At 44.0% G+C, this 12,623-nt stretch overlaps 1 protein-coding gene across 2 annotated transcripts in view; it reads left to right on the top strand.

Annotated features, from left to right (window-relative positions):
- LOC138423511 (uncharacterized) overlaps positions 1–10,506 on the top strand; it is a 37,549-nt gene extending 27,043 nt beyond the window's left edge. The window contains exon 4 of one of the 2 annotated variants that reach the window (XM_069559485.1): positions 9,535–10,506. In XM_069559485.1, coding sequence (XP_069415586.1) covers positions 9,669–10,352 — 684 coding nt within the window. In that variant the 5' untranslated portion in view covers positions 9,535–9,668 and the 3' untranslated portion in view covers positions 10,353–10,506. The remainder of the gene's footprint in view (positions 1–9,534) is intronic. The other variant, XM_069559486.1, reaches the window with a different exon arrangement.
- Positions 10,507–12,623: the final 2,117 nt, after the last annotated feature.

Genomic DNA, 12,623 nt, shown 5'->3' with positions numbered 1-12,623 from the left:
CCAAGAAAGAGATTGTAATACAGATGCCTCCGGGCCAAAATGTTCTTATGAAAGTGAATGCAAAGCCAACTTCCGAGTTGTAAAAAGGGAGATACTTGCTGATCTAAACTCTGAAGAGAAGGAATTAGTCATAATTTCTCAAAGGTAACTACTCCAAGTCCCTAAGGGTGGCAAGAAAGGTGGCTCAGCCCAGAGACTACAGAATACACCTTGCAAAAAGTATTTCAACATACTGTGCCTAGCAGGAGAAATCCAGACATTATTCTAATGGGTCGGCGTTTCCAACTGGTGGCCACAAGAACTCCTGACTCTGTATCCCAGTAGCCTTCATTAGAAAAAAGCTGCTTCGAATTAGGTCCAATCTACATGCTGAATCAATCTTTCATCCCTTTGATTGCTTCTGAAAATATTTATATTTCTTAATAATGCACATTTTGTCTTGCAACTTCTGATTAAACCCAGACGGGTTTTCCCAAAGAAGCCAATGTATGTGGAAGGGTGATTTGGGACAGGAAAAGGAAGATAAAAAACACAGGTTTTTCCCATTGGGGAACCATTAGAGAATATAAATCTAGCAATTTTGGTTATGTAAGCATCAGAAGAGGGTTGTAATAAATACAGATTGGAATATTACAGTGACCTAATGGAGATTATAGAATATTTTTATTATTGTGTGATTCTTCATTGCAGCTTCAACTCTTTGGCTGGTTAGCTTAAGAGATTTTATGGAAAATTACTGTGGGGGAGATCTAGGAAGATTTCATTTTACAACCAATACTAACCCACACAAATTATCATATCAAAATAGTTAGAACGGAGAAATAGTTGTAATAAGGACATGACCAGATCATCTAAAATAGGTTTTGCTTTGTTTTGTTTATGAATAGGAACATAGTGTTTGGAAGATACAGGGGGAGGGTGGATTTCTGGTTTAGGAACCAAGAGAAAAGGAGTCAAATTTCAACCCTGTCACCAATCAGCTAAGAGAATTTACAGAAGTCACCCTGCTTCTCCAGACCTAAGGTTTTTCTTCTTGCTTTCATCTGAGAAATAAGGGAGTTAAAGCTCTCCTTGTAAGTTTTAAATTCTAAGGTTTGGAAAGAACTGTCCTTGTCTTAGGGCTTCCCAGATGGCACAATGGTAATGAATCCACCTGCCAGTGCAGGAGATGTGGGTTTGATCTCTGGGTGGGGAAGATCCCTTGGAGAAGGAAATGGTAACCCACTCCAGTATTCTTGCCTGAAGAGTCCAAAGGACAGAGGAATCTGACGGGCTACAGTCCATGGAGTTGCAAAAGAGACCGACACAACTGAGCAACTAAACAACAACAAAATGTTTGTCTTAAATATTCAGTGTCCTCTGGCAGCAGAGAGGAAGAAAATAGAGACATTGTCCAATGCTGAGGGTCCCCAGTGCTGAGAGACAGCAGTCACACCTTCTCAAAGCACCTCGAATGCTCCTGCTCCCAGCTCTCCTCCTCGGGCACGGCTGTCACTTTTCTCTTCCTCACTTCTTTCCTTTTAGAGACCAAGACGGAAGGAAGCTCCAAAAGCAATGCCCGTAGTTTCATTTGACCAAAGAATCCCATTTCAGAGATGAAGAAAGTCAAGGTCAAATGCAAGTGAAAGTGTTAGTCGCTCAGTCAAGTCCGACTCTTTGAGACCCCACAGACTGTAGCCCACCGGGCTCCTCTGTCCATGGGATTCTCCAGGCAAGAGTACTGGAGTGGGTAGCTATTCCCTTCTCCAGGGGGATCTTCCTGACCCAGGGATCAAACCCAAGTAGTGGAGGTCAAATATTTGGTAACTGGCAAAGCTGGAATTTAAACCCAGGTCTATTTCCAAACCAAGATCTATTCTTGTAAAACACACTGCCTCAGAGTCTGAGGGATTTTTCTATTACCAAAAAAGTAGAATTTCTTGTGACTACTCAGTGCAACTGAAGACTCCTTGCAATTGGAAACAAGAACATAGGATAGGGCGGTGGCTTTGAATGTAGGCTTCCTGGATTTGAATAATGTGTCCCAGCTTACTGACAATGTGAGTTTCAGGCAAGTTCCTGACCTCCATAAGCTTCGGTTTGCTTTTGTTGTTGTTTCCTCATGGATAACGGAAAATAACCACAGTATCTCCCTCAGAGTTGTGTAAGAAATTAAATAAAATAGTCCATGTGTAGGACCTCCCTGTGGCGCAGTGGATAGTAATCCACCTGCCAATGCCGGGGACATGGGTTGCATCCCTGGTCCAGGAAGATCCCACAAGCCACAAGGCAACTAAGCTCATGCGCCACAATTACTGAGCCCCTGCGCCACCGCAGCTAGACCCCATATATGTTCCTGGAGCCTGTGCTTGAAAACAACAGAAGCCTCCACAGTGAGCAGCCCACGAAAGGCAACTAGAGAGTAGTCCCCGCTCACTGCAAATAGAGAAAGCCCACGGAAAACCAGCAAAGACCCAGCACAGCCAAAACTAATAAATTAATTAATTTTAAAATATAATAATCCATGTCTATACTCACTATAGTTCTGGTATATATATACAGTAAATGTTGACCACTGTTAGCATCACCATCATTTTATTCATTTACATAGTGAAAAACCCTGCAAGGATCCTAGGAAACCAAGGTATGAATTCTGACTCTGTTCCTATTAGCTCCATAGCCTCAGATAAGTCTTTGAGCCTCAGTTTACTCATCAGCAAAATGGGAATTTAAAATCTCAGTCTTGCAGGATTTTGGTAAAAAATCCAGTCAGTTATGCATATAAGGATAACTTTTGTAAATAGAGCTCTATAAAAATGCAAGGGTTGATGGTTTTATTAAAACATTATTATTCCGAGGTCACAAGGCCTCTTGATGCCTAGCGCCAGTTAACAGGTGATAAAGGAGCTAATGCCACTGATTTGCTTCTCAGATAAATCACCTTAGAAATGAGATATATGCAACACCACGAAATCATAAAAGAAAAAATGCGTTTCCTCAGTTATCACTGTTATCCACTTAGTCCTGTTCCACTGTTCTCTATCTAAACTTGTAATTCTCTCCTAATTTTATTTTACCAGGGAATTAGGAGATGTTGAAGTGGCAGAGACAGGGTTTAGAACAGCGAAAGCAGCACTTTCTTCTTTGCCTTTCAAGTAAGGGAAAGAAAGAAATATCTCAAAGTAAAGAAAGCATACTCTATGAAATATTCATTGAGCGCTTCCAAGAAGGCTTCATAACTGTGTTAAAATACTGGCAAACTTTGCCAATGACCAGCTGTCCATTGCATGTGAACTTAAAAGTATATGCATGATTAAGATACAGTTTTGTTTAAACTAAAGAAGCATCATGGGATGCGTAATTGTTTTGTGAGTAGGATTAGTAAAGAGTCAGGGCCTAAAGGTGTATGTCTATTTTAAAAAGAAATTTTCTGATTGCAGATAACTTCTCAATTTGATTTACTGTCGAACGATAGTGATGGGGTTGATAAGTGAGCATTCATCGGTAATTCATCTTGTGCTGGTAGAAATTTACAGCAAAGCAGTGCTTTCCCAACAGTGACAAGCCCTATTAATCTTCTTCAGACACATTTCAATAGGTGTTCCCATCTGTGGCCAACATCTAAACACTCTGGTATCACTGGCGACTTGAAGACACCTTCATTTCAAGTCACACTAGTGAAAATGTGATACTACATTGTACTCTATTTTTTAACCTAATTCTCTCTCTTCATTCAATTAGCCTTTCTTGCCTGGATTTTCTGCTCATGTGTAACATCATTTTCCAGGGAGAGCACTCAAAGATTTGGTTTCTTAGAGATGCACAATCTCAAGGTTAACAACCAACAACTTTTTTACAAATTAATATTGCATATAGATTCCAGTTCTGACTGTCCTGGCCTCTGATGGCGTATGTCCTTAGAAAGTAGAACCTGCTCAAGTGCAGCCACTGGTGCCTTGAGAGGCCGGAGGAAAAGAGGAAGGCTGGAAAAGCCATTGTGTTCATATTCGGAATGCAAGGTAGTATTCTGAACTGTGATGCTTAATTTCAGCGCAGGGGAATGCTGGGAAAAGGAGATGCTATTATGAAAATGGAACAAAAAAATAAAAAAGAGGCCCAGCAAAAAAAAAAAAAAAAAGAGGCCCAGCGTTCGAAAGAGCCACATGTACTCAACACAGTAAGGCTATAGGATCAAACCCCTCTCCTGATCCTTTGCATCTGCTGGAGGACCTCTGTTAAGAAAGAAATACAGTAATCACTTTAGGGGTAGATTATTTTACTTAAATTGCCTCTATCTACAAGCAAAATGCTCTCTCTAGCTGCAAGGTTAGTCTCAGTGAAAAGTGTGGAGGGGGTGTTTGATTTTGGATTGCACCTAAGTGCTTTTTGTGCCGTTTCATCCTTATAATGGGTTTGGTCTTGCAAGGAAGGTACATTTGAAAAGCATTTTTCTTGTGCACTTTAGAAATCATTCAAAAGAGAAAACTGGCTGATGTTCTTAGTTTGGAAGGGTTAGATCTACCTGCATATTGAATGGATTTTTTTTTAATTTATTGAACCTTTTTGTTTGTATGTAATCTGAAATGTATATGTATTACTTGTGTATGTGTGTGTGTGTACGTAGGTAACTACATATATATATGTATCTGTATGTACATATCTTCATAAGTAATAAAGATAGTCATTCTCAAAAAGATTTCCTTCCCTCACACAAATTATCTTTCACAATGATCTTTTGAATTGTTATAGATCTCAAAATTCTTATTGTAGGTGGCAAGTTTAAATGTGCCATATTAATAACTTTTTATCCAAGACAAATTAAGTCCTTATGTGTCAAAAGCACTCGGCACTGGATTATCTACAAGTATTTATTGAATAAATGTTGAGTCCAATTTCATTTTAATGTGACTGACTCTATGTTTCAGCCTCTCAGACAGAGATAAAAACACTCAGACCTATAACTGTGTTGCAACATTACACCTAACTTGTCTATTTCTATTATTGTCTCCTAACTTAGAATATGGAAAGAAGGCTTTTTTTTTTTTTTTGGTGGTGGTTGTTGTTCTGAAGAGCAAGGGGAGAGAGAGAAAAACGGCTGGCATTCAGCCTAAAGAGAAATCATTGAAACAAATTAATCCTATGCCGTTTAAATTGACATGGTAATCCATCATCAGAGAAGGCAAACTCTGAAAGCAATCTAGAATCTGCCCTGCTCTTTCACTGGGCCTGGAGGCACAAGACAGATAGTAAAGGAAGGGGGATTGTGTGGGGGGTGTGGAATCATAAAAGTTAGGAATGCCTTAGAAAATAATAAAATTGGTAATATCAACTCTCACGGTCCTGCCTCTGCAAACCTTCTTTGGAAAGCAGAGGTTAACTTTCAACAGTTGCTTTCCAAACTTTCCCTCTAAGTGGTAGGTTATCTGCAGTGAGCTCAAAGAATCTGCCTCCTTTTTGAGGCTGCCAGGCTGGAGTGTAACCACTGCCTGGCGAGTTTCAAAGTAAACCAGCCAGGAGCTCGGGCAGGACCCACAGTTAGCACAGAAACTTTCCCTAAAGTGGTAAGGGGCTTCTTATGTGGGGGTTAGGATTGGGGTTTGTTTTGGCTTTTGTTGATGCTTTGGTTTTTTGGTGGAAAAGAATGAGAGGGAATCTTTTCTTTTTTCCCTATAATTATCTTGCTTTGCACCTAATGAGAAAGCATGTTATTGTAATTTTTTAAAGTAAAACTTTCATAACATCCCTAAAAACGAAGACAAGCCTCATGCCCTGTCACTTATCTGTGTGTGTGTTTCTTTTTTTACTTTGGAGGCTTATTTTTCAAATCTTCCTTCACTTCAAAAAGCCTGTGATATGTTGTTAAAATTTGATATAGTGTTAAAAGTTGCTCAGACTTCAAAAATTATATATAAAACTGAAGTGTCCCATCTTCGGAGATTGTTAAGATGAAAAAAGTCTTATAAAGAGCTCCATTGTAAAAACAATGATCCTGTATTTCCAACACACTGAATCCTAAGGTTTAGTTTTTTTCCTCTTTAACTTGTGTATATAATAATTTTGTTGTTGTTGTTGGATTTGGGGGGATGGGCGGAGTAGTGCAGAGAGTCACCTCCTCATTATTGTCTGGACATACAAATTTGAACACAGAACTGAATATTACTTCCCAATTTAATAATGTATGAAACTATAAAGAGAAGACCACTTGAAAGTATTTTAATCTCAAAATCTGCTAACAACAGACAGTGTGTGAAGACAAGAACCCAGATACTTTAGTGCCAAAGGCAAAAAGGCAGAAGGCTTATATAAGCCATACCCAACAGCTGCCCTATTTAAATTTATCTAGGATAGACTTTCTTCCAGTTTATGAAGAAAACTTTACATGTTCCTGAAACTTCAGAGTAAACATCACACCTTTTCTCTATAATTAGGATTTTATTCACTATTTTTCAAGAGCATGAATAATTCTTGCAGATGGACTAATGCTTTTTTAAAGTATTTAAGCATAAAAGGCAAATTAGAGGCATTTCCCAGATAAACAAGAAGAGAAATAAAGGCTCTTATATAAAATATTCATCCACAGCCATGCCAGTTGTAATTTTAAAAGTTGGTAGGAAAGAATAAGTTTAGGTCTTTAGAACCTGGGAAATTTATACAGTAGCTCTTCAATAACTGAATATTCAATTACACTTTCTGAGAAAGATCCAATGCCTTTAAATTTGTTTTCAATGTAAAAATAATGTAGAATTCATCACAATAGTATATGATTTTAAAAGCTATTAATCAAAATCATATGGAAAAGTCAATGACTAAATAGGCATAATTCTTGGAAACTATAATGAAAAATATTGTTTAAGATTTTTTAAACCTCACTTAAATTTCACTTCTTTCTATTTGGATGGCAATATAACAACAAAGTATATGAAAAGTAAAAATTTTCACCGTACCTTTTAGAGTCAATAAATATATTATTAACATGCATTCTGCAGAGAAATAGGAGTGCCTAAATTTTTAACTTCTCCCTGACCTGTGATGTAATGTAGTCCTGTCAAGAAATACCCAATGTGACATTTTTCACTGAAGTCAATATTCTCTTCCTTTTACATTTTCACTTTTGCTTTAAACTATTTTAAGTGATATCATCTCAGTCAATTTGCCTCAGTCAAGCACATTGTAATCCCTTTGATAAGGTTGACTAATTTATTATAAATTGTAATAGATAGAAAAGGCACCTTTATTCTGTATTCAAAACAAAAACGATCAGTGTAAATTTTATTTAAACATCACACTTTGTAAAACCTCAAGCGATACTTCCTACGGTCAAAAAAATAAAACTGAATATTATATTATATAGCCTCCTCTTAATTTTGCACAGTAGTCCTTTAATATGTACCTTTACCATTTCAAGAAACCATCCTTTTAAGAGGAGTACAGTTGATAATTAATTAATTGTGTTTTCTAAATTCATACATTATGCTTTTCTATTATGGTAGTATATCTTTGTCCATTTACTTACTTTTCTAATTATATGCTTTGTACTAAAACTGGGGTTTTTCAACCTTCTAAAAGCCAAGAGAATGGAAATTACCCCTTATATTATTTTCTCCTTCTGAAATTCAGCTTGAGTTTGTGGCTCAAGGAAATTAAACAAGATAAATCCCCTCTGTTGTTTTATTTTGTATATTCTCTAAGTACATTGATGCAGCTAATTAACAAATTAATTTATCTGGATATTTGCCTTACTAACACCTTCACATTTAAATGACTGGCACTTGATGCCATTTGATTAATGCCTTTTTTGACATACCAAAAATGAACTGTCATTTTAAAGAATTCATTACCAGTCTCTTAAGAGAAAAAAAAAAATACAGAATCAGAATCTTTCCTCACTCTGTCCACTTCTAAATAAGAACTGATGTCCACATGGCTTTAGATGTCTTTAAAACTTTTTCAACAGGAGTTGCCTTGTAATATAATATTAAAAGCATATACAGACCACATCAGACTTGGTTAAATGGGCAACAAATCCCTTATGTTATCATCTCTAGCTAGAGCCTATTCTGTTTTAATTCTTCAATTCATTGAAAAGTAAAATAAACAGTAGGGTATTGTTGACTTTTTAAATAAGACAAAAGATGCTCACCTTTTGTTTAAATGCCCTGCCAAAGCTACCAAACTGGAAACTGACATTTTTACTTTGAAGTATCATTCTATGATTCTGCAAGGCACAATAGCTTCACCAATACTAAGTTGTTTCAGCTTGTATTTCAACAATAGTGATTCCAAGGAACTCATTCGAAACTCTTTTTTGTACTGTTTTCCTCCAGAACCCCAGCGTATACACATGAGTGACAGCCTCTATCTAGTGCTTGAGTATATAAACCTTTAATCCATCATGGAACTTCTACCACCCCAAGAATATATACACACCCATGTGCATATACCTTCATGCACATAACTATTATATAACTACTCATTAAAAGGCCACCAGGTATGAAAACTGCGGAATGTATTTTCCAAATCTCATCTGGATTTTATGGCTATAATTTGACTACTGACAAGATTCTAAATTAGCTTTTACTTAAAGAAGGTAAAATATGTTTTAAGATTGAGGGGGAGTGCTTAACCCCTCCCCAAATAGTTCATTGTTGCTTACATGTCAGAATGATTTTTAAAGTGAACTGGGTGGTCAGTTAAATAAAAGAAAATATTTCACGACATTGCGTTTTCTTATTCCCCAAAGTTCCTCTCGGTGGACTGGGGTACCTTGATGGATGAGACTGTTGTCTCTCTCAGTGGAAACCCGCTTTCGTAGGAAGGGTGGGGGTGGGGGAGGACCAGGGAGCGCTTTAAAAATCCTTGCAGCTAGAATGAATTTACCTTTCTGTCCTTTCTCCCTCCCTCCCTTCTTCCCACCCTTCCTTCCTCCTTGCTACAGCCCCTTTGGTACATTAGTGTAGTTAACCTTCGCTCTGGCCGAGACCAAGAAGGGTTAATAGAGACCCGGCTCCTGACAGCCTGCAGGTCAGCGATGCTCTCGAGCTTCCATCGCAGGAATTAAAGGATTACCGAGGAAAGAATTCGAGGCACCAATCGCTTCACACCTGAACACATCACTCCAATCCACTGGGATTCATATTAAAAAAAAAAAAAAAAAAAAAACCTCCCTTCTGAAAAACGGTTAATTGGATCTGCAGTTATATTTCCTGTTGCGCCGAGGAGCCAAGTAGGGCAGCCTGAACTGAATTCCTCAAGCTGCCAAGGAAATCGAGCAAATTTGGGGAGAGGGGAAGTAAATAAATAAATAAGCCAGCAAGCTATCAGCATCTTCAAGAAGAGCAGATTGTCAGGGAAAGGTTAAGAGCGAGAAAGGGACGAAGAAACGAAAGAGATTCTTCCCTTTCTCGCCTTCTGTGTCCCCCTTTTCCCCCCCGAAATTTGTGCCTTCTTGATTATTTGCAGCTGTTTCGAACCTCAAGGTTTGTCCACAGGAGAGAGCGATGCCTCTTCCTCTTCCAGAAGTGAAAAGCCTTTTTTTTTTTTTTTTTTATACTCCAGGACTTTGCTGCTTGAGATTTTCCTCTTCTTCCCAGCAAACCTCCCCCCTAACTCCAGCGAGCCCCGCAAGCCTTTGCGCCCTCGCACTTCAGGCCCCTGCATCTCGCCTTGGGGCCACAGACCCATTTCCCTCGATGGACAGTCGCTTGAGACCCCCGCCGGCCCAAAACTGCTTTCCCAGCCCTGGAGAGGACCGAGACCTCCTTAGGGGCGTCGCTGGTGTGTGTCACCCCGCCTCTGCCTATCTGCTCGCCCTCAGACTCCCTTCCACCTGCCCAGGAGCCCCGAACCCCGAATCCACTCGCCCTACGGTCCGCAGCGGGTCCCGCCACCCGGCGGCTGCCCTTGACCCTGGATGGGTGGGAAGGAGAGGCAGCCAGCGGGGCTGGGCCGCTGCCGGAACACTAAGGGAGACGGGGGTGCCCAGAGATTCATCCAGGAGAAAGTTCGAGGATGCTACGTGGCGCGGCGGGGGGGAAACGCAACCCGTTTGGGCCACAAGGTTCCTCCAGGAGGCTGCCTGGAGCGCTCGAGCTGTGGCCAACCTGCCAGCATCCCGGCGCTGGGCCTGCGATCCCCTTCCGCGGCCACCTGACCGCTGGCCCGCGCGACGTGCAGCCCGAGAGCGCAAGCCCTCGGCCCCGCAGCGGCCGGCTCTGCGCTCACCCCGCGCCGGCCCAGCCGAGCCGGGCTGCGCCCTCGCGTCTCCCGTCGAGGACAGAGAGACGCAGGCCTGCGCCCGCAAGCTCCCCGGCGGGACTCGGGCCGCCCCCCTCGAGGCTTGCTCGCCCCCCCTCTCAGCCTCGCCAAATCCCTGAAAGCCCCGGCCCCCTCGGTCACCCCGGGGGCTTCTAATCACTCCGTATCGATTTCCCTAACTCTTTTCATCCCGTTGAAGACACATCTTAAAACACTCCAGCCCGGAGTGTGCTCTGGGCTTTATCCACACTAATAAAATGATTTACCCTTCTCTCTGAGCTCTCCTCACAGAGGAAAATCGTTGGAGCCCCGGCTATTTGTGTGTGATCAGTAAATATTTAGTGCGGTGACATCCTCAGCTAGGCTTCGGATCGATCCGGGGCCCACCGGGAGGTGCGCACGGGCCGGGCGGGGCCGCGCCGAGGGGGCTCCTCCCGCCCTCGCCGCCGGCCGCTGATTTACGGCCTCGGCAACCAGCAACGGGGAGGGGGGTGGGGGACGAAAGCGCGCCGGGAAAATTGGCTTTTCAACCTTTCTACTTTTGACATTCAGCCGCCTCCCCAGGCTCTAATTCTCGCCCTACTCCCCCCTCCCCACCCGGACCCAGGGCGCCCCGTGCGCCCTTCCCGCGCCCCGGGGACCACCTATCACAGCCCTGCGCCGCCACGCGGGGAAGCGCAGGCCGCGGCCCCGGAGGTCGTCTTCTGGGCGCGCTGCACTTTGTCCGCCCACACCTCCGAGGGCGGAGGGGGTGTGGGGAGGCCCGGGGAGGCTGCGGGGACCCGGCCCTCGAGCTACTGTCCTGGCGCCCTCGTCTCCAACCCCCGGTCATTTCCCCACTTCTGCGACTGGCCCTCGACGCCCCTTGGGCCGGCTGGCGTCGGGCGGGAACTTCGCTTTGCTCGCCAAGAAACTCCCGTTTCCTCAGAAGCAGAGAAAGCCCGTAGCTTGGACAAGTTGGAAGGGGGGCTTCCTACCCTGATCCCGGCTGCCAGAGGGCTGCGGCCGCGGCTCTGTCCGCGCCCCCCAGGCCCCGCGGGCCTCCCCGGGGCGCACACTCCTTCCTTATTCCAGGGCCGCGCCCACGATCAGGGCGCCCTGGGCCCGGTGGGGAGGGGAGACACCAGCTGTGGGCCCGACCTGGACTCAGAGCACCACCCTCGCCCGCTCCTGCGGGACCGCCACCTCGGGCCAAGGGTGAGGTTGTGAGAGATGCTAACACCCTGGGCTCCGCCGCTCTCCGGTCGGGGGCGCGGGCCTGCAAAGCTCCAACACAGCCCACCTGTGATCGGCCCTGACCCCCTCTCACCTGAGGCCCGGGTTCCTCAAATCCCCCGGAGCCCAGGGAGAGAGGTGAGCGACCTTGCTGGCCCAGGCACCTCCTCCCCAGCGCTAGCCCTCTCTCCTTTGTCCCACACGTGATTTTCTAAACCGCCTTATCTGCAGACTATATCTTTATACTAATGCATACTTAATTGGTCCGTCTTGACTGTCCATATAAAACAATTTAATTAGGGTGCTTTCTGGCTTTGGAGAGCAAAGAAAAAAAAAAATCTGCCCGGTGCTTATTGTATTTAGCACCAATACAGGCAGAAAATGTAGCACAAGTTTTTGGTTGAAAGAGCACCTCTGTGCCCATTGAAGGGCGTTGATCCGAAAAGACAGAAAGGACAAGTAAAATCGATTTGAAGCGACCCTCTCTGTCGCTTTCACACCATTCAGAAACTCCATTCCTTCCAAGACAAAGACCAGCGCCTTGGGAATTCTCAGGGGAAAAGAGGACTCCAGTCCCACGAGCCTAGGGCACTTTTGAGAAATCTTCAATATTGCACTGAAAACCCGCTCTCAGCTCTGTGTCCCCCGCGTGCGGGTTTCACCGGGCACCCCCTCGGAAGCGGCAGGCGGCCCACTCCTCCGCCGGCTCGGCCTTCTGGCCAGGCCAGACCAGCCTTTTAGGGTTAGTGCAGACCTCACCTTTGACCCCGAGATCGAAGTGGCGGCTACACTGCGGAGTGCAGAGCTACATCTCAGGCCGGAGTTCAATCAGCAATATTTGTCTCTACTCCCAAACCCAGAGAAACCAGTTCCGGTTCGGTTGCCTGAGCCATCTTACCCAATAAACACCTCCACCCTCAACTTTTTTTTTTTTCCCCCTTCTTTCTTTTGCAATGAATTGCCCTAGCTACCTCTAAAGGAGGGAACTTGGGTTGTCAGAACTTGGGTTGCGATGTGCTGTCCTCCATTAGGAGCTCAACGCCAGGTTATCCGACTGGCGCCCTGGCTGGGGAAGGCGGTCACCGATCAGACCTGGCAGGAAAGGGAGGAGGGGAGGGGAGGCGAGGGGAGGCGAGGGCGAGGGGAGGGGAGGGAAGAGGCTGGGCTGTGATCAC

This window comes from Ovis canadensis, chromosome 18 (assembly GCF_042477335.2).
Source record: "Ovis canadensis isolate MfBH-ARS-UI-01 breed Bighorn chromosome 18, ARS-UI_OviCan_v2, whole genome shotgun sequence".
Lineage (NCBI taxonomy): Eukaryota > Metazoa > Chordata > Mammalia > Artiodactyla > Bovidae > Ovis > Ovis canadensis.
The sequence above is the reverse complement of the archived record's forward strand: the minus strand, read 5'-3'. Positions and strand labels throughout refer to the sequence as shown.